At 41.2% G+C, this 23,426-nt stretch overlaps 1 protein-coding gene across 7 annotated transcripts in view; it reads left to right on the plus strand.

Annotated features, from left to right (window-relative positions):
• LOC311258777 (nuclear factor 1 C-type-like) overlaps positions 1 to 23,426 on the plus strand; it is a 109,797-nt gene that overhangs the window by 13,483 nt on the left and 72,888 nt on the right. For all 7 annotated transcript variants that reach the window (XM_084355361.1, XM_084355359.1, XM_084355358.1 and 4 more), the window contains exons 2-3: positions 8,424 to 8,594; positions 8,852 to 9,028. In XM_084355361.1, the coding sequence (XP_084211487.1) occupies positions 8,424 to 8,594; positions 8,852 to 9,028 (348 nt within the window). The remainder of the gene's footprint in view (positions 1 to 8,423; positions 8,595 to 8,851; positions 9,029 to 23,426) is intronic.

Consider the following 23,426-nt stretch of genomic DNA (forward strand, 5'->3'; position numbering starts at 1 on the left):
CCAGGATCAGGTTCACAGAGAGAAGGGGTGGAGAACTACTGTAAATTACATTGACTGCACCAGACCTGTTGAATAGGGGCTTGAATTAACGTGGTTATTAGCTTAAACATGATGAAAAGAGTATTACTAAAGACTGCATTAGCAGTTTTCCAGGCAAGTCATTTTTTGTGTGTTGTATTGATGTATGAGGGTTTTCTTTATTGATTTACTTAGATGATTAAAGAGGTGGGCTACTCTTCCTCATTTTTAATGTTTCCATGTGCGAGGTAATGTTTACAGGGTAATAAAAATAAAACATTTAATATATTTTAGACAGCTCTAATGGAGCTCACCATTTATCAGGAGGCATACTCTTACTCCAAACAATTCCCATGTTTTCTCCTTAAAGTTAGGCATATACTGTAGCATTTTAGAAATGTTATTTGATTCCTACTCATACTATACAAGTAAATCATCTGTGATGTAAAGCCAAAGCTCACAATTCAAGTGTTCACACTGTATGGTCCAATTGTCATGCCACATCCTGAGGGCTCACACCGTACATGTAAAATAGAAAATAAAATGCCCATATCTGTATTGATATGTGTTTCACATCTCTCATTTGAAAGGCTCACATAGTCTCTGTCCCTCACACACGTGTTTGTCGTCATTTAATTCCAACTCATACCCTCAAAAATGGGTCAGTTCAATATTTGATTACCTTTCTCTTTCCCTCTCTTTCTCTCTCAGGCATGCACACGCGCGCACACACACACACACGCACATACACATTTTTTTGGTTGTTGTTGTTATTCATTCTTAAAATTGTATCATTGAAGTTCGGATGATTCATACAGTTTTTTTTACAACTGCTATCAAGTGTTTAACTGAACTCCTAACACAGCAACATACCTACATCACTTAATTCATTTTCTGTTCAAAATCACATTTTGTTACATTACATTAAAAACCATCTATACATTTCGAAATACAACTCAATCAAATCATGACTAAACCTGACTCAATATTAAATAATTCTTCAGAACACTATTATGATTTCTATCCAAGAGGATCACATAGTCAATCATATCGCAGTGACTTGCAAATAATGTTACAGTTGACATTACAACCTGCCTACAACAGACAATATGGATCCAATACAGCCCACTGACTCAAATATGAGTCATCTTAAATTTATATAATGTACAGTAGAAAAATATAGTGAAAGATGTGCTGCAGCATTAGTCTTACATAGTAGTAATATTACTGTATTAGGGCTGCCAGGGATCACCATAAAGTCAATATACATAGTATTTGCTTCCGAATTAAAACATTCAAAGTTGAAACAAAACAAACAAACAAAACAAAAAAAAAATCCTGAAATTCCATGGCTGCAATAATCAGTAAAAAAGAATCAATCAACATCTGCGAAGATTGAGGAGATATTTCAATGTGGTTACTGCAGATTTTCACAGTTTTGAAAACAGTGTGTTTGCAATTGACAAATTATATAGTGTGAATGAGTACAAAGTCAATCATACAGAATTATAAAACAACCTTTGATATAACCTTCTTTCCCGTGAAAAAGACTCTTTTGAAAAATAAATTCTTCAAAAGCCTTTTTATTCTGGTATTACAACTCAGTGAGAAGTTTATCTTCTTTTTTCGTTTTTTTACTTAGCCCGACAAAACCATTCTCTCTGTGTAACATAAAATATGTAATTAATTGTAACTGTAAAAGCAAATAGATACCATAAGCAATAAAATATACCGAAAACCTTTAAGTTGTTGGGACGCGCTCCTACTCAGCCTTTCTGGTTATTTTTCCCCGAGAATCCCCTCAAACATGTTGATGCCGACTTCACATGGCGGCGGCCATTCACATATTAATAATTAATCATTTTTGTTGCACTGGTTTCATATCCGCTCTTGCTTAGATTTTATGCACAAAGTTTTTTACACAGCCCATGGTAGTAGATGATGGGACTGTAGCAGCAGGTTCAGGTGGTGCTGTAGTAGTTGTAAGGGCAGGGAGAGCTGTAGTAGGAGTAGGCTCAGGTAAAGCTGCTATCTCTCTGACTATCTGTTCCGTGACAAGGCATGATTGGATATTCCTGAACGTGACTTAGGATGGCACAGCTTGGTAGTCAACGTCATCATTCTAACAAGAGAGGTCCATGCTGGAGTTCAACCAAGGAGGTAACGTTGTGCTAATCTCCCAAAATTGGCATTGTTTTGTTTGCATAATGATTGAACTGTTGACCTTTCAGATAATGCTCTCTATGCTAACTATTTTACTGTATAAATCTCGACTGTGTGTGTGACCTATCTTGGAGTGACGCCGAGATCGAAAAGTGGCCAAAGGTATGTCGATTGCTGCTTAGCGGCTTATGCCGATGCCTAGAGCCTTATGCCGTTCCTCGGAGTGGTGGCCAAAGGTATGTCGATTGCTGCTCAGCGGCTTATGCCGATCCCCAGACTCTTATACCGTTCCTCGGGTGTGGTGTGCCGCTGTTATACCGCTGATATTCCACCGACACATGACGGTGTGTGTCGCTAGAGACTGTTATGCTTCTGAGAGACTGTTGGATGGGTACCGCTTCCTGATGGATATGCAAATATAATGCCACTGGGCTGGTTTTACGACAAGTGCTGCGTAAATGTATACATTGTTGTAGTCTTCTTTGACAATGCTAACTTAACACATTGCCGTAAATAAAGGAACGTAGGCTATGTGTTTCTTTCGGATATTATGTTGGTGGCATGTAGGCATATAGACAGTAATTACACGTGGGATTCTTGCGATATGATAGCAAAGTAATATGTCTAAATTTGGGCCTATAAACTACTTAAAGCTAATGAAAGAGATAGCCTTAGCTAACATGGCTACTGTGTTAGCCCCTTGGCTACTCTGTTAGCCCCATGGCTACTGTTAGCCCCATGGTTACTGTTAGACCAGCCACCGTAGCCAGTCTGACTAATCGATAGCAGAAACTTTGAGCCAACCAACTAAACAATACTTACTGACAGGTTTCCTTTACTAGGAGAACACAAGAATACATTACTTCGTATAAAATCTACTTCGTCGAACATTAACCATTGTGTCATATTATGTATCATGTTCACTGTACATTTATTATGTATCATGTTCATGGCCACTTTTCGACCTCGGCACTACTGCTATCTTGTGTACAAGAAGACAGAACATCAATTACCATGAAATACTATCTGATTCAGGAGTTTTAAATAATTAATTAAGTTTATCAGCTGTTGTGCGCAAATGCCCATGTTAATGTAGAGATACCCATATGGTTTCTGCTGCTGGAGGATCGCTGCAGGAAATATCATTAATATTTTCCTCATTAAGGATCAGAATGATTTTATCACCTGTCCCACCTGATCCACAGAATGAGATCTGCACACACAGAGCAGTGGTCCTCCTCCTCCTCCTCAGTTAAATATCTGTGTATTTTTTCATATAGATTTCCATATGAGTGTCCAGCAGGGTTTAATTTATGTTCCGCCGAAAACACACCCATGGCTAATTCAGTCTAAATACAACCCCTTTGTGCTGTACGCCTCACTTTGCATCAAGTTTATCTACAGTTTAATTAGCAAAATGGACTTGGACACGCCCTAGCACTAGTGCTTTGTGCTTTAGACCACACGCCATGGACCATCTAAAAAGGGCCCAAAGTGTCATTAGGTCTGTTTCATGAGGTCAAGTTGCAAAATTCACAAAGCAACCTCTGCTCAACTAGCTGTAGTAAGGTTGGCTCGCTCACAGGAAAGTGAAGGTGTTATTTATTTAACTTCCTTCAAACATTTTTGGAAACAGGCTGTCCTTTTGACAGCACACCAGTTTTCCAGCCTTTCATTAAGCATTTCTGTAAAAGAGCCAGAGTATCAGTACAATTGAAGCCAGCAAAATAGCAAGTAATGTTATTAAAGTTAATGCCAGTTACAGTGTGAAGATATAGCTGACTTGTGTTTACTTGTGTTATGATAGAGCTGACTGTGCAACCACAAACAGGAAGGAACGGGAACATTTCCAAAAAGGGATTGAGGACCTGGAATCACAAAGTGTCTCTCAACTGATAGAGAAGTGAGGCATTTGTCATTGTGATTCCTTATTCCTGTAATGGTTTTGTGTCTCTCCCATCGAACACAATTTATTGCTCTGGGCGTTTCTCTCCCCTCATATACTCACGTTTACCTCTGTTTACCTGTCTCTTCCTCAATTAGTTTGTTTCACATTTTTATATTTTACCAGTGTCATGGTGTTGCTAAAATCATCATTGAGGATACTGGTCAGATGGTGTAGTCAATAGTGATCTAGTTCACTGTCTCCTTTTCTTAAAAATACAAATGTTCCAAATATGTCTTACAGAGACATCTGTATCTGATTGAGGGCTTGTAATAAATTGTAATTGTAATAAATATTTTATTGACTGTGTTTTCTCTTTTTTTTTCAACTTAAGTGTTCATTTTAGATGATTTACACTTGTACTTTAACAAACAGGTGAGCTCAAGTCAAGTTTATTAGATAGCACATTTCATACAACAGGAGTAAACTCAATGTGCTTAAATAAAATAAAAAGTAAAATAAGAAGTAAACTTCATACATGACAAAACCAAATACAATAAAATAAAATACAATAAAGACATATAACACAGGAAGATATAACACATATAAAAACATATAGCCTAAAAAACTAGAATAAAACATAAGATGACAAGCCAAAACAATGAAAATGAATCAGATAAAAGCTTTATTATTTTTTAAAGGGAATACTACTAGGGGGAGCTACAAATACTATTACTACTACTACTACTACTACTACTACTACTGCTATGGTAAGGTGGCAAATCTCCCCCTGAAGATCGCTACCTTACTTTGGTGGGGGGGTTTGTGTGTACCTGTGATAATGGGAGCTATGTTGTCGCAGGCATTAGCTCCTGGTAGGGTCTCTTAAGGCAAATTGGTCTCAGGGGAGGGACAGGACTAAGAGCAATTCAAGAGGACCCCATTATTTAGCAAACACAGGGATGGAGTACCTCTCCTGGTACGGAGATACCAGGGCCCTCCCCTGGATCAAGGCCGCCGGCGAGCGTCTGGTGGCTGGGGCCCAGCCAGGCTCAGCCCGAAATGGCAACGTGGGGCCATCCCCCTGTGGGCTCACCACCCACAGGTAGGAGAAGTGGGGTGGGGACCTGGGCATCATGGCTTTTTGTGAGTGGAATGTCACCTCTCAGCCAGAGCTGGTACGTGAGGTAGAGCGGTACCAACTAGATATAACTGGGCTCACCTCCACGCAACGCGCTGGTTCTGGAACCAAACTCCTGGAGAGGGGCTGGACTTGGAGTTGCCAAGGGTGTGAGGTGCTGGGCAGGTGGGGGGATATGCACAAGTCCAGGGCGTAGTGCCACCATGTTAGAATTCTCCCCGAGTGACTAGATGTTCTTCTCCATGCGATTGATCGATTATGTGGTCATATCATCTGACTTGCAATTGTATGTCTAGGATGCTCAGGTGAAAAGAGGAGCAGAGCTGTCAACTGATCACCACCTGGTGTAAAGTTGGCTCAGATGGCAGGGGAGGCTGCTGAACAGACCTTGAAACGGTCTGAACTGGGAACGGCTGGTGGAGGCCCCAGTCTGTCGGGTCCTCAACTCCGACCTCCAGAAGAACTTCTCACTCGTTCTGGTGGAGGCTGGGGACATGGAATCCGAATGGGCCATGTTCAGAGCTTTGATTGTAGAGGTGGCTGCTAGGAGCTGTGGTCAGAAGGTCATCGGTGCCTGTCGCAACGTCAACCCAGGTGGACACCAGAATTGAAGGATGCCGTCAAACTGGAGAAGGAGGCCTTTCAGCCCTGTGGCCGAAAGCAGGGACCGTCGTGTCCATCTATGTTCCAACCCTCACCTATGGTCATGAGCTGTGGGTAGTGACCGAAAGAACCAGATTGCGGATACAAGTGGCTGAAACGAGTGTCCTCCGTGGGGTGGCAAAGCTCAGCTTTAGAGATAGGATAAGGAGCTCGGACATCCGCAGGGAGCTCCGAGTAGGGCCGCTGCTCCTTTGCGTTGAAAGGAGCAAGTTGAGGTGATTCGGGCATCTGATCAGGATCTAATCCTTTCAGGCTTGGTTGGCCCAGGGGTCTCCTGAAGCAGCAGAGAAGTACCGGGAGGCCAGAAAGGCCTGGCAAACCATCTGCAGCTTAGAAAGGGAAAGCAGGGTTGGAGCTGACGCGTGAGGTAGAGCGGTACCAACTAGACTACTACTACTAAACTACTGCGTGTCGTTACCTCTTGCTTTTCATTTTGGCGTCCAAGTTAACAGGTTAGACTGTTCACATTGTTTTTATGAGATGCGCTTCTTACGCACGTGTCAAGCATGGCTACTGCATCGTGTGATCTAGAGATTAGCAGTCTTGCCTATTTTTACCGCCACACCTGAAAATGACCTGTAGACAGTCATATCCACATCATACCAGATTTTCACTGCAGTTTAAATGTCTGTATCTGTAGAATATGTCACAGGCATAAGGGAATACACACAATACTGTAGGTAAGGGGCAGTTTCTTTCCTGTGCACTCTCTTTCTTTCACTTTCTCTCACTCCTTCCTTCTCATCCCCCCACGCTCTTTCAGCGGGTAAAGGAAAATTACATCATCATATTTATTGAAAATTATCAAAGTCATACTCCATGTAAACAGATAGGTCCACACTAGGCCAACTGGTTAGCCTAGCCACCCAGCCAATAGAACACCTGGCTAACCTAGGTTTGCAGTCATTCAGGCAGTCCGGTAGTTTCAGAAGCTTAAAACGCAGGTCCAGGTGTCCGATGGTTAGAAAAATCTTCTGCACTAGATAAATAACTAGTTAGAAATGGCAAGGATCTAAAAGTTTTGCATAAAACGATGGCTTAAAAACTAGATAAAATGACAATTTAAGACAGAGCTCTTGCCGAAGACCACAACAGCCATGCATGTGCAACAAGGACCAGAGGAAGGTGAGTCAGCCCAGGTTCGTACACCGGCCTCTGAGTAATAGGAAGGCAACTATTGTGTCACTCCATGGTTGTTAGGATGCTTCGCTTGCTACACTTTGAGCATTAGCACTTTTCCCTTCGCGCTGTCTTTCCTAAACCTACATTCTCCTGCACACATCCATACACACTATCTGGTGAATGGATTGTTTGGTAGCAGACTTATCTTTGTCTTCATGTCGTTGTTTCACCAGAAATCTGGTAGCGCACACACACAAAAGTTGCATTGTGGACACCATGCTGTGATTAGAAGCATGTGTTAGGATGACAGGCGCTGTTCAACCAATGCATGGTCTCACGGCCACCTCCACGACCACCCCTGGCAAGACGTATCGACTAACCCTCTCAGACACACACACACAAACACATGCTTGTTTGATGTTTACATGCTTCAGTCTTACTGTAGTGTTACTTTAGGTTCATAGTTGTAATAGTTGTAGTCAGGTGTGGTGATTGATAGTGTTAATGTTAAATAAACTCTATCATACTGTACAGAGCAACTGTATGAATGGGATAATTTGCGCACATGTGTTGTGATAACAGTTGTGTGACAGTGCTTGGATTTATTCCTTCACTGTTCCCCTTTAAATGTTAAATATTTAAGAAATGTTGACATTTTTAAGTGAACCACCCTGTTTTGAGAGTGTATTCATCGTTTGGTTATTTGTGGTGTCCCATAATTATTAATTAATATTAATAATTTATTTATTTTGATAATTACCAATAGTAGTAAGTAATTAGTAAAGTATAAATTATAAACTGCTAATGATCAAGCCTGCCCCTACCAGATCCCAACAAAAGACAGAGGCATAATTTGTTCAATAAACCATAATAAACCATTTTTTAATTTAAAAAAAAGGAAATAAAGAAGCACTTTTCTGTTGTGTTTGTTTCCCCCCACTGTAACGAACAACAGTGAACCATGACTTCAAAACTTAATGTAACGAACTATAATTTTTGTGTACCATTACAACCCTCATTACCATTGAAGTGTCTGTACTATGTTGACTGAAAGCTGATACATGTCAGGTGTAAACAGCATGTTACCAATATTTATGATCTGAATTTATCATTGGGACTGTCAGTATGTGTGTCCTGTCCTGATGGGTAGAAATGATCTGACACTGTTTTGTCGCAGGTGGTGATGTACTAGTCAGATCTGACCAGTGCAGGCAGATCATTCATAACATGCCCACATCAGGATTACCAAATCTAGCAGTATGGAAGATTCTATACAGACCGGGAGTTACCTGATTATGCCGATATATTACTGCTAAAATAGAGCCCATGTGACATGTCTTAACTCAGAACATTTAAGTTGGTTTGGTTATTGATCACTATGTGTGTACCATATGATGTGTATTTATGTTTATCTGTCTGTCTATCATGTAGGATGAGTTCCATCCATTTATTGAGGCTCTGCTGCCCCAGGTCCGTGCCTTCGCCTACACATGGTTCAACCTGCAGGCTAGGAAAAGGAAATACTTCAAAAAACATGAGAAAAGGATGACTAAAGAAGAAGAGAGAGCTGTCAAAGATGAACTGCTGGGGGAGAAGGCAGAGGTGAGATGAATAAATTGAGTGGGTGATAGTTAAAATAATTTTTAAATATTTAAATATTTTTTATTTAGTTTTATGAAGTAAGTGAAAATAAACATAGGATGCCTATACACACTGTAGTAATTTTATTTGTAGTAAAACCAGTGTTTTACAGCATAGTAATATATTTTACATGTGATGGTAACTGGTCATAAAGGTTTTTTTAATATGGTGGTGGTATACATTAGTTAATATGTTAATAGACATGACTTTGTTCCTAGGTGAAACAGAAATGGGCCAGCCGTCTGTTGGCCAAGCTAAGAAAGGATATTAGACCTGAATGCAGAGAAGACTTTGTCTTGTCGATCACTGGAAAGAAAGCAGCATGCTGTGTCCTGTCAAACCCCGACCAGAAAGGCAAAATGAGACGGATAGACTGTCTCCGACAAGCTGACAAGGTAAACGAAATTCTCCCTAATAGTACAGGTTAATTTTCAGTAGGCATGGGCAATTAAACAATAGCAATATGTATCAGCAATAGACACGTCATCGATAGCATTTAGAAAATAGTTTGATAAAATGTTTGATAGTTTAAGTGTATGCATTAAATGCAGACCAACATGAAGGCACATAGTGAGTATGCCTTGGCTTATAAACAGCCCATCATATCCCATGATAATAAAGCACGCTCACGAGTGACACACAAACAGCCAATCATTTAACAGGTATGTCGTTCAGTTGCACCATCGCCATGTGACTGACAACAACAGACCAGTTTGTCAGAGGTGTTATTATGGATCCCCCGCAGTTCTCATAAGACCAGCTGTGCTTCACTTGTTAAACTGTTTACTCACTGCAAGTTAACAGTTTTACAAGTGTTAATGTCTGCTTTCCTTTGGTCTGATACGGCGGCCTACGAGCCACAGCCCCTCCAGCAAACACACCAACCTCTTCAGCCTCTGTTCCAGTCTTCTGCTGCTCCTCTCAGTGTCACTCTAAGCTGCAGGATCTGCAGACTCATTAGGTTGAGCGGAGAGGCTCTGCCCGCTACTACTCCGCCAGGCAGCCTGTTTGCTAACAATCCACCGCGTCAAGTGAACCAACCGCAAGAAAAACACAAGCACAACCATTAACGCCAGAGTGAGAAAATTAGTGCTGACTGAAAGCAAATTGTGAAAGCAGGTCAGCTTGCCGGTATGGCAGTAGCCTATTTTTATGTTTTTCATTGTAATCATAATTATGACCTGTGTGTCTTGATAAAGTGGTTAAATTCAAAATAAAAAGACTAAAATCCTTTTTTGCCTGATCTTTAAAAATGATAAAAATAGGACAGGTCATTGAAAATATCAAAAATGATCGATATCAGCCAATATGAAACTTTACTGTCATGATAGACTTTTGAGCTATATCGCCCAGGCCTAATTTCTGTTCAACAATTATGTTTGCATCAGTTTGTGTTTTCTAGAGTATCAAACCAAAAATTGCATGAGAGCAAGAGCAGATGATCTACACGTGAACACAAATGATGATGGGTAGGGTCATAAAGATACACTTGCTGTATGTGCCACATTTAGAAGATGGCAGTCATGTCCCTGTTTAAATGCTTTACTTCTGGGCTTTTCTTCAATATTTCATATCAAGCAAGTAGCTAATAGGAGTGATATGTATCTAGAAAGACGACAGACGAGTAGTGGTTGTCTTTGTATATTTGTATGACAAACAGCTAGGGGTGGTGGTGATACAGCGGATGCCAGTTGTACTTTCCCCAGAAAACACAATGCCCTCTTCAGCTAGCTGAGCAAGCTTGCAGCTGTGTCCCTGGGCTGGGCAGAGCGGACAGGCTGGGTGTATGCGGTGGACTGGAAGACTGTAACCCAAGAAGAGCAGCAGCAGGTTGTTCAGGAGGGACTGCAACAGCAAAAAAAAGTCGCCATATTTACGGGGAACTACAGATCACAATCCCAATCACTGCTAGTTGTTTGTTATACAAATCAATTGCAAGAAAAACTCCACATAAGTTACACGTTATACAGTCTCTATGCCTGACTCAGACTATTAACTCATAACTCATAAGCTTCGTAGCAACCAATCACAGCAGAGTTTACAGCAGAATGTCCTTCCCCCGTCCCTCCAGCCCAGGAACTAACTTGGTTTTGGCAAGGCAGGTCTTGCCACTTACTTGCTTGCAACAGGCTTAATCCGCGGCTGCTGGCTGTTTGTTATACAAACCAACAACAAAAAAAAACTACAGTTACAGCCACCTCGATTTCCCCCTCCCTACTGACTGCCAGCCGGTTCCCATCCAGTGGGAGTTTTATATCAATAATCAAAAGTTGTAGCTATGTTATACTATTATAGGTTAAACCACCCAGCAGTATATAAGGCAAGCCAAGGCAAGTTTATTTGTATAGCACAATTCAGACACAAGGCAATTCAAAGTGCTTTACAGGGGCATAAAAATTACATTAAAAGAAATTAAAAATTGCATTTAAAATACATTAAAACAAAACATTAAAACAAGTTAAGAAATAGGAAAGTAGGCTAAAATAGAATAGGTTTAAAAGAGAAGACTTGAAAATAAAAGTCAGTGCAGTTCAAAGCCTTAAAATTGCTTCAGTGAAAGGCAGTGGCAAACAGAAAGGTCTTCAGTCTTGATTTAAAAGAGGTGAGAGTTGGAGCAGACCTGCAGTTTTCTGGGAGTTTGTTCCAGATACGTTGCACATAGTAACTGAATGCTGCTTCTCCATGTTTAGTTTTGACTCTAGGGACTGAAAGCAGACCTGTACCTGATGACCTCAGAGGTCTGGATGGTTCATAACGTTGCAGCAGATCAGAAATGTATTTTGGCCCGAAAACCATTCAGTGCTTTATAAACCAACAGCAGGATTTTGAAATCTATTCTTTGACTGATAGGAAGCCAGTGTAAAGATCTGAGAACTGGAGTGATGTGATCTATTTTTTTGGTTCTTGTTAGGACTCAAGCAGCAGCATTCTGAATCAGCTGCAGCTGTCTGATGGATTGATGGATATACAGTTATTAAAATTAGTTTATCCTTTACCTGCTGCAGCACTAACGTTATGAACACATACATCAATAGTTATAATTCATGAATATGCTATATGTGTGAAGAACCACTGTGTGAAGAATTTCTGATAAAAATATCAGAAAAATTATACAGTGCAATGTCAGCCGTTTCTGCTGAAAATGTTTCCCCTGAGCGCAATAGTTCATGCATCTTGTAACCACCCACACCCAGGGAAATATTCAAACCAAATATTTCAAATACAAATATCATCACGGTTTTTCAACAGTAAATTAGAAATAACATTTATATAACTACAATAACAAACAAGAAACAAAAACTTTTTCAGCTCTTATACTAGTAATAATAGTTTGTCTCGTTGTTGTTAAATCATTAATTCCCCAGCCATATTAGTGAAAGCACTTTCATGCAGAACTGTTGAAAAATTAAAAGCTGAAGCATAATATTGATGACCTCATGATATGGTAGCCTAATAATCATTAAATATGGGAATCACACTCTCTCACACAAGTCAAATACTGTATGCCTATGATACAGTAAGAGCAGGTGACTTTGTGCTGAAGTAATGCTTCAGCCTTCATCATCACTGCTCTGCCTGGTGGATAGATAAACCATTGCAACTGGTCTCCACACATGGCACTTAGGGGCATTATGATTTCATGGGGGATCTCATTCCAGTCACGGACTCTTCCAGGTCCGAGCATGGACCCACGCACCGGTTAGGGCCCCGTCACAGAGGAACGGGAAGTTTTAAGAGGCTTCATTTGTGCACATAAGTTGATGCTTGTCAGAAGTACAGGTCTGGGCCATCACTGATCACTGATAAAACAGATTTCCACTCTGCTGTCCTCTCATCGCTAGCCCTGTGCATTTTTTCTTGCACATTTATAATAACAAAGCATAATAAAGACATAGGCAGCACAAAGTGCCCATAACAACTCCTCCATAGTCCCTTTTCGGGACCATCTCATGTGATTTTGATCGCCCCCTTTTTACCCTAAGTCTTCTGGTTCAGCTTGAGCGAGAATGAGGAAAGGCAGAGTTGTAAGGGGCTCACAATCTTCTGCTACCAACAGAGGCCCCATAATAGTACCTACTGCTTCTCATTTGGTGGCCTCATCAGCCAAGTTGTTGCCCTTGGCCTTGGGTGTCCGTTTTCTGGAATGCTGGGCACTCAATAATAGCTACAGCTGCGGGGAGATGCATCCACCCTAGCAGGTGAGAGACTGCTTCTCCTTGTGCAACTGGTGTGCCATCGGCTCTTTGAAAACTGCTCTACTTCCAGATGTTACCAGGATTTACAGAATTGCAGCACTGGATGGTAAGCTCAGAAGTGGAAAGTATCACTTCGTAGCCTGTTCTCCTGGCTTGTGTCAAAACGAATCGTGGACTTATGAGCAACACATGTAGTTAATGGGATGCATACAATGTCACTGGGTGTCCTACTGTCAATGAAGAGGCTTTTCAAAATGTGGAAACTGCTGCTGCCAGTGCCTGTGGGTGTGTTCTCAATTAATATTGCGCTCGTATACCCCGATCTCTCTGTAACATATGTGGAATGGTTTGGAATGAACACAGTTTCCAAGTGCTGTGGCAGATTGCATATCTCCCTTCAATGCCTAGAAGGCTTCTCCTCTGTCCACTGTAGCTGGGCGGCTATATTCGTTCGTCCTACTGCCCTTATCAGGGCCCGCAATAGTGCTATTTTGAGGGCATAGTCACAGATCCACGGATTGCTGTATGTCAACATACCCAGGAAAGAGAGCATTTGTCCTGCTGTCTGTGGTTTTGGAGCTTTTGCTATAGCCTCTACTTGTGATGGGGCAGTTAGCTTCTTAACCCCACACAACTGTCATGCAGAACTGTAGGATGTAACCCTGTTTCAAGTGCTGTTAAAACGGCATCCTTTCACATTGCTCTTTGGTGGGACTACAGATCAGCAAGAATTACAGTACTAGGAACATTTCAGTGTTGTAGGTCTTGGGCTAGCACCCTGTTAAATATTGATGGCCTCTCCAAAAAGCCCTGAGCCGATCGTGGGTATGTGTATTTCTCACCTTGGTAGGTGAATGCAAACAGATGTTGTGAGTCTGGATGCGTTGGTTCACTGAAAAAGGCCCTGTTTTTCACACCCCCAACATATGTCTTTGAATCTCTATGATTAGTTATCTGCATCTGTGTCAAATCGAATGAAATCAATTTTATGTATATAACCCAAAATTTAAATCACATTGCCTCAGTGGGCTGTACAATCTGTACAGTGAATGACATCCGCTGTCCTTAGACCCTCAATTCGAGATAGGAAAAACTTTCCATATTGAGAAAAAAACCCTTTCAACAGCAGGATAAAAAAAAGATAGAAGAAACCTCAGGAAGAGCCCCAGAGGAGGGATCCAAGTACAGAACAAAACAACAAAATCACAATTCCACGTTGACAGAATATCAGATACAGTTGATTATATATGTAAAGTGTGTGGATCCGGGATGACGACTGAGCAGGCCGAGGCATCACCAAGTGGTGCCTGAGTCACACGACCTCCACTCCACCGTGGTGATCTGGAAGAGGACAGGCCGCACAAGATAATTAGCCATAAAAAGAAATCATCAAAAAGAAGAGGCATCAAATTTTACAGCGTTTCACCCTCAGAGCATGTGCTTGCCCTGCTGCTTTGCTTTCCTTTTAGCTTTTTCCCTCGCCTTGCACATCTGTTTCTTCTTGTAACCTTTTTATTTCTCTCCCCATGTCGGTGTGAACTCTCTTTGTAGCTGGCCTTTGTTTATTTTTGTCTTCCTCATCTTTTCCCCATTCTCACTGGAAATTGTCCTACTCTGAATGGGTTACTGTCATGTGGGTATGGTGGCGGTTCAGCCGGCCATGGGTGGGCGGTGGGATGTGTTGTCTGTTTCTCTACTCCTTTTTCATTGTTCCCTCCATCCTGCTTCTCAAACTCCTTCAATATCTGTCTCATTGCCCTGACTGTCTGCTGGTGCCTGTCTCCTTCTTGTCTAAACCACCAATGCTAATGCTTGTCATCCTGTTTGTAACTCACATCTTTAGTCTTGTGACAGTTAATGTTAATCTCCTCCTCATTGCAGCAAAACCCAGGTGTCCAGTTATTTATCTATATGTACATTTTGAGTGTTATGTCACAGAAAAAAAGGAATCCAAATTAGTCAAGTAAAGAAATTAAAAGTTACCAAAGTTACCACCATTGTGTTTGCTTCAATGTAGGGCAGCTGATGCGACCATCACATAGACACAGCATAAACTCTTCTCGAGTTAACTGCATCAACTTGCACATCCTCATCATTCTCCACACATCGTGGTTCATTTCAGAAGTAACACTGTGGGTGAGCAGTCATGAGTAGGATATGGTGTCTGTCCTCTCATGCTTGTTGAGTTGACTGGAAGTTGACATTTGAAATAATGCAGAAGTATTACGTCTATAAATCATCATTACAAAACAGCACAAATAAACATATAAACATGCATTGTTGAACATATTTCTTCATTATGATATTTTGTTTAAGATGAAATTTCTGTAATTAAACATGCATTCATTGTAATATTGCATTATTATAGGAGTAATCGGAATGTATGTATGACAAAAATAAACTGTTATTCTGTAAACGGAGGTGTGTACCATCCATATGTTAAATATCTGCAGTTTATGATGCTTTTGAAAAATATGTTTGTTTGTTTTTAAATACATGGTCCAAAATGGGGCTATAAATGTGAAAAATCCTGCTCTATTTCAGATCTAGAGCATAACCGTGATATTGAAATGACTGCTGTTCAGTGGAGCCTTCAGTTGGCTCCTAACACATTTACACTTGTACACAAAGTTATGTTTTAATGACATAGAATGCTTGAGCTAAGAGTGATCCTTTGTGATCCTACCTTTAGCTGAAGATATTCAGGGCTATATGAGAGCTATAATAACAATAAAACTAGCTTGGATTTAGAATGCGCCTTCCGCGAGACCCAAGGAAGCTTTAGACAGTAGAATAAACGCTACACAAGCAGACAAAAAATCAAATTGAAACGTAACAAAGATGAGTGTCTGCTGGGGAAGCAGAGTTAAGAGAGGTAGCCTTAACACTGAAAACACGTTGAGTGCTTACTGGTACATGTAACATAGGTTAGATAGTGATACATCATGGAAGACTATTGTGCCACATGAACCTTGTAGCACTCTTACAATTTACATTGTAAGTGATTCTGACACACAAGAGAAAGGACCCAAAAGCAAAACTCAAAACTCCTTGACAGGCTTGACATGGGTAACATGGAAAGTGGGGTGGATTCTCCATGTCCTGGGAAGCTTGAGGCAGACAGTTTGACCACCTCCAACAAACCAGGGAGCCAGCTTCCGAGACCCTTTTCGGAGGGGTAGATCCCGAGAGCCAAACCCTTTGGCCAGGCTGGTAGGATTGAGCTGGGCTGTGACTGGGATGAGCTGTTGTCTAGTCTGAGAACAAACACACGCGGATGAAAGAGTTGGTGGACGGAACTGCCATCTCAGTCTCTAACTCCGGAAACAAGGGCAGTTGATACACGAAGGCTCACTGAAAGGGGGTGAAACCAGAAGAAGAGCATGGCGTTTTATGGTGTTATGCCAATATTCAACCCAGAGGAGGAGCTTACTCCAAGAGGAGGGACAAGAGACCCTTTTCCAGTTCCTGGTTTAGCCTTTCCGTTTGCCCGTTGGACTGGGGATGGTAGCCGGAGGTGAGACTGACAGTGGCTCAAATGAGAGTGCAGGAGGCCTTTCAGAACTGGGAGAAAAAATGCGGCCCTTGGTCATACACCACATCCCTGGGAAAACCATGTATATGAAAGACATGTTAAAAAGCTGCATCAGCCTTTTCCTTGGCTGAATTAAATTAGTCATTTTAGAAAATCTGTCCACCACTGTGAGTACAGTGGTGCTACCTTCGGAGGGTAGCAGACCTGTGACGAAGTCCAAAGAGATGTCTTACCACGTGCACCATGGAGCGGGCAGGGAATTGGGGAGGCTTAGTCCAGTTGCAGGTGGGACAGGCTGCCATGTACTCCCCAACCTGCTTATCCAATGCTCGCCACCAGAATTGTTGCTTGATGATTTAGACAGTTCTGAGTGATCCTGGATGACAGGCGAAGAGCAAAGTATGGGCCCAGTGGATGACCAGAGTGCAGACAGTGGGAGGAACAAGCAACCTGTTTGGGGGGCAACCCATAGCCTTCCTGACCAGAACCTCTATGCCCCACATGACTGCCCCAACAACACAGGCTGATGGCAGGATATTAGCAAGCTTATTGTTATCGGTCAAACTGGCGGGAAAGGGCATTGGGCTTAATGTTCCTGGAGCCAGGACAGTAGGACAGAATGAAATTGAAACAATTGAAAAGTAGAGCCAACCTTGCTTGCTGGGAGTTGAGCCTCTTCGCAGAGCGAATGTACTCAAATGTTGCGAATGTAATCCGCCGCGACTCCTCAAGGGCCACCTTGACTGCCAACACCTCCCAAATGCCTACATCATAATTCCTCTCAGCAGAAGACAGCTTTCAGGAGAGGAAGATGTATGGATGCAGCTTGTTGTCTTTGGAGGAACGTTGGGAAAAGTACAGCTTCAACACCAATATTAGAGGCGTCCACCTCTATTACAAACTGCAGAGCGGGATCTGGCAGGGTGAGAATGGGAGCAATAGTGAAGCTGCATCTAAGCTTCTGAAAGGACAGTTCAGCCTGGGGAGTACATAGAAACTTGGCAGCGGGAGAGGTTAGAGCATGAAGGGGCACAGTAATGATACTGAAACTTCTTATGGAATGTCTATAGAAGTTCACAAATCCAAGGAAATGCTGTAACTGCTTTCTTGTAGGGGAGTGGGCCATATGGCAACTGCACTAACCTTAGAGGGGTCCATGTGAATGTGGTTCGGGGTGACGATGGGGGTTATAGAACACCTCCTTAAGATCATAGTAGCTAGAAGAGACCTTGGAGAGGTCTGAGTAATCTGTCTCGGAGGGTCCAGGTGGAGTCTCGGGTGTAGGAATCTCTGAAGAAGGTGACACAGTCATGAAGTGAGAAACAGATCTGACAGAGTTTAGCTGCACAGCGGAGATATGGGGATTACAGGGGGGAAACAGTTCTCTTGAGACAACTTACCCCATTCATCCATTTAATGCCTGGTGGAAGGCATTGAGGCGCGACAGGACATTCCACCCACTGTCAGCAGACAAGGTGCAAAGATGTGAAAATCGATGCTGTAATCTAAAAACCGACCATTTTCCTTGGCTGTGATTCATCAGAGCCCTGGCCTTGGCAGCATCAGAGCCAGGAGTCGATCGAAGATGTGGGACAGGGTTGCAGTGAGGAGGTCACCTGAGTAACAGATGGGGGAATCCTTTGCTCACTGCCGTAGCCCAATTCTCACTGTGTCCAGAGAGATGAGAGATGATGGAGGCCACTAGAGCGTTTTGTGGGGAAAGCTGCCAGCTGCAGCTCATAATGTACACTGTACCAGGAAGGCTCAGTATTTCTTTAAATCTCCTGAAAAGTGCTTCAGACTGGAGAGTGGAAGAGCTGACAAGGAAACTGCAGACACGGGAGAAGGAACTGATGGACTCGTGGCATGCTGAGGAGCTGCAGGTAGAACAGGAGGAAGCGAGCCGAGCCTAGCCGGGAGTTATTGCATCTTATCGGCGAGTAGACTTACCTGTGTGGTCAATGAGGTCTGCGGTCCTTCAAGACGAGCGTTAAGTTCCTGTAGACCATGGCAGATGGAGGTCAGCTGATCCTCATGCTGGGTGAGAAGCACACCTGGCTCCTAACATGGCTGAGTCGGGTGGGCCCATCGTGTGGCCAGTACTGACAAGACTCTGACACACAAGGTGAGGACCCAAAAGCAAAGGCCGTCTTTACTGAAGAATAGTTTGGTACACAGGAGATCAGTCAGTGTAGCAAAAGTAGAAAAGTGATCAAGCAGAGGCAAAGTCAGGGTGAAAAAGCAGGGTCAAAAAACACTAGAAAAAACAATCACTAGGAGAATGCTGGAACGCTTGCAACAAAGGGCGAAGACGAACTGGCACAGAATACAGGGAGCATGCAGACTGTATACACAAGGGAGGCTGGGATAATTTGGCACAGGTGAAACACATCAAGGAGGGATGGACGATCAGTGACAGAGACACACAAGGGCAGGAAGGGAATCTGAAAGGAGAGGAGAATTAGACACCAAAATAAAACTAACACAAACTAAACTAAAGATGAAAAAAAAAAAAAAAAACATGACCTTATGGCAGACAAAAACACAACAGTAAATGACTTAACAGTAGCAATGATAGCAGAAACTTAGCAGAAAGTATAAGCAAAAGTGAACAAAACAGAAACAATCCTGTAATTTCAAAGTAAAATTTCAAAATAAACGTCTCTGAACATAAATTTCACTAATAATAATAAAATAAACATAAATAAATTATGGCACCTCACCCCCCTCTTAATTAGAGTTACCCAGCGCTGGCAACAGGCTGGAGTTACCTGTGACTGAAACGTGACATGAATAACAGCTGATCAGCAATCATGTCATAAAGACCAAAGCCCTCTGGTGACCAGGGAGGAAAAAGAAGAAAGAGGAGGAGAAACTGGAAAGAGACGGAGGTAATGTGATGAATTGCATAGTAGTTTCTGTTGGAGCAGAGTGTTGCTAGCTTGCTTGGGAAGATAGTAATGTTTGCTAATTTAATAAACAGCTAGAGTTAACATCAGTTACTCCCACCTTATATGCAGTAGGGCATGTTGGAAAGACTATCCGGGTGTTTGAAGAATAACCTACAAAATAATTTGAGAAATACATTTTTCTGTTACGTGTGATGCTCTAACCCACTGTCAGCCTCAAGATACTAGGCAAACATTTGTATTGACATCTTAGTCAAGTTGACCAGCATCAGCCTTGCTTGTTATAAGTTAGCCAATTAAAATGCTCCCCTTTTTCATCCCATTTTGTTTGTAGTTAACAGTTTCAAGCCTTTGCATTTTCATGATGAGTCAAAGCAAACAGCATGCATCATGTGAGAGAAGTGTTCTTTGAATATATGTTTTCTGCATGAATGCTTGCTGGTTGTGTTCAGAATGTTATGGGTTATAATCAGTGGTGGAAATACACTAAATAAATAATATTTACTCAAGTACAGTTTAGATGTACTTTACTTGAGTATTTCCTTTTTATGCTACTATATAGTTCCACTCCATTACATTTCAGAGAGAAATATTGTACTTTCTACTCGTCTACATTTATTTGACAGCTATAGTTACTAGTTTTTTACACAATAGATAATGTAACAAGCTTTTAAAATGCAACACATTTTTAAAGTAGTTTATTTTTGCTCAAAACGTCTCACATGGTTTCATTTTAAATGAAATGAAAGTTTAAATGATTAATTACCTCACTAAAAAGCAAAGGTTAGAGAAAAAGTAAAAAAAAAGCTAGAACAGACCTGAACTATTTTTTCTTCGTCCTCTCCCATTGATCATCTCACAACCCCACGGATTTATCTGATGTCCCCTTAAATAAAACTCTATACAAAGTTGTTCAAACTAGCTCCAACTTCAGCAGCAACAACAGTAGTATTCTGCTAACTCATTGATGCTTCAGTATTAATAATATAATTATATCATATATAATAATATATCAGTCAGAGGTGCCAAACCAGTACTTTTACTTTAATACTTAAAGTAGTGGTCAAAGGTCCGTGCCTGGAAGCCAACAAATTTAGTTGAACTTCACCGATTCTGTCAAGAGGAGTGGTTAAAATTCAGCCGGAGGACGACCAGAAACTTGTGGATGGCTATCAAAAGCAGCTAACTGAGGTGAAAATGGCCAAGAGACATTTAACCAAAAATTAGAATTGCTGTATGTATATTTTTGACTGAGCAGATTCAGTCACATTCTCAGAAGACCTATAATAAATTCATGATTGAACCAAACTCCATGAATGGTTTTGTGACAAAGTAGTTTGTGTTCTACTCATTCCATCACAGAAAAATGAGAGTTGTAGAAATCATTGGAACTGAAGACTGCCATGATATACATGTTCTTTACAAGTGCATGTAAACTTTTCACCATGACTGCAGGTACTTTTGCTCTAGTATAGGATCTGAATACTTCTTCCACCACTGGTTGTAATGTGGCTTAGGTGCTATTATTGGCTGGTTTCACCATCAGCAGCTTTATTTATTAAAATAATGCAACACCCAATGGTCACATTTACTCCTCTTCTCTCGCCACCAGCCGATACCTCCACCTCAGCTCCTTCCAGCAATGCAGCAGCAAGTGCTCCTGTCCCCCTCACCTCACACAAGACCAGGGATGCAGCATCAGCTTCTACTGTCCCCTCCATGTCAGCACAGCTTGGCTCAAACTCATCAAAACCTACCTGAGATCTTCGATGCGGCATAACATCTCAGTGGACTCTCCATCATTAGAGTAAATCATGTGGTCTCACCAGATGTCGACATTATGAATATTGAACTGAGGTTTCTGTAATATAGATTTTTGTGCAATAGTCTTATTTATATTATAATTGTAAATCTGCACTGATTTCTATGATATTATATTTTTGTGCAATACCTTATTTATATTGTATTTATATTTCATTTTAACACAGTTTTATTTCTAAAATAAAGAAAATCGACATAAGGATCATTCCATACAAATTCACCTAGGGCCTCCCAGTTCATGTCATGATTTTTTTTCAAAAAATCACATCGAAATGTCTATAAATTCAAGGGACCTTGCAAAATCGTATAGCTGCACTCCAAATACTTTTTAAGTTATGAATTTTTGAAGGTTGGTGCTCTGAATTAAATTTCAGCATTTTAGTGATTCTTTGTATGTGTATTCTAAACCTCAGCCATCGATCATTTGTCACTGGATTGGGTTTAAATTTTATGAACATCCAAGCGACCCTAACAAAACTTGGCAACGTCTATTTATTTAAATAATTGTTGCTGAATTGTTACAGGAATCAAATTAAACAGGAGGTCATATTTTTTTACCAGAACAAAGAAACTGTCATTTCCAAAAAATCATATCTCCACTAGTTCTCACTTCCTTTCAATCTCGCTAAATATAGTTTAGGGGCTGGATTATTTTGACTATAGATTTTCCCAAGAGGGGTTATTATAATTTCCTCTAAACTTTGTATCTGAAAGGGTTCATATTTATTGGACATATATCAAAAAATCAAAGATGTCATATTATTCCATCATTTATAATTTTTTGAAATGAGCTAATCTTTTATACGTTTCACTGGATGTAATATCATATTCAGTGGTTTTATTCAATCAGTTTATATTTGTACTTTTGTACAAACTATATATATAATCAGTGTATAGTTTAGCTACGTATAGCTATAGGATTTTGCACAGTCCCATGAATTTAATAGAAGTTTCAACATGATTTTTTTCAAGAAAATCCATGACATGAACTGGTAAAAGTTTCTAGATTTTGGGTGAGTTGGCATGGAAGGACCAATAAAGCAATGCAGTTTCTGTGTGAGTGTATGAACATGATTGTTGCAAGGGGCACCAGCTAAAATCTTGCCTGGGGCACCAAATTGGTCAGGGCTCTGGCTATGACCATAACAGAATATTGCCACGTTAATGTCTTCAGACTGGGATTCTTATCAAATGTGAAGTTTTGCGCAGATTCAACCACGTACAGTTGAGTTACAGCAACTTCCTGTTTCATGGCAAAACAGTGACATAAGCTGTGCTGCCATGTCCACAGCTTTGAGCAATAAATCACAATCTTCAGAATAAAGCATCATCAAGGTCTTAAGTCTTTTGTCAGCATGTTTGAACTGGATCATGTAATCTAGCTAGAAGGAGTACATCACTGTTTAAATAAAGTAATTTCCTATTGCCACTAGGGGGCACTGGGATTTTAGGTGAATATTGGCATGTGTTCATGCGAGGACTGAAATTGTGTGTTCAGGCCAGGACTGAAAGAATATTTGTGTATGATATTTATGGCCTAGTTTAATGAAAACTCAAGGTTTTAATCAGAGGTGGGAATTGTGGAGTCATCAAGTCATCTCCATGCCATGTATTTGTTCTGTTCATGCACTAAACCAGCTGAGCCCAATCAGCACAGCTCTTCAGCCAGGAAGGTGAGCTAATTAGTGAATGCACCTGGTTCAGTGACCTGGAGATGACTTGATGACTCCACAATTCCCACCTCTGGTTTTAATAACTTTTCATTGCACAGGTGTTTAGATTGCCCCTGACAAAATTTGAAGTAGATTGTGCTGCTGTAAGAGGATTTTTTTAAAAGTACAACAAGGGCGTAACCATGGTATAGATATTGGGGGGGGGGGTCCAAATGTGAGCCCTTCCCCGGATATTGTTTTCTGTGTGTCCTCTCCCTATATCATGCCTGTGACTGTCCCTCTCTCTGTCTCTCTGTGCTGCCTGCATTGTGACCAGATACCATTATTGTACTAGAACAATGACTGACCCTAATGATCATTTTAATTTGATGCATTGAATATTCTGCTTTTATTGCTGCTAGTGTTATTTGCTTTAACCTTACCAAGCTTGTTTAAGTGCCAATTGAATTTTAAAACCAATCACACACACACACACACACACACACACACACACACACACACACACACACGACACACAGGGGGGAGATGGAGAAAAAAGAACAGCACACACGGATGATACAGAGTTCAAATGGACCCCTTTTAAAAGTTTTTCCCCCACCAGAATTTAGCCTAACTTTGGAGCATTATTCAGCCCATTTTCCGACAAGCTATCATGCCAT

This window comes from Pagrus pagrus (assembly GCF_965226575.1).
Source record: "Pagrus pagrus genome assembly, chromosome: 6".
In the NCBI taxonomy this organism is placed as follows: domain Eukaryota; kingdom Metazoa; phylum Chordata; class Actinopteri; order Spariformes; family Sparidae; genus Pagrus; species Pagrus pagrus.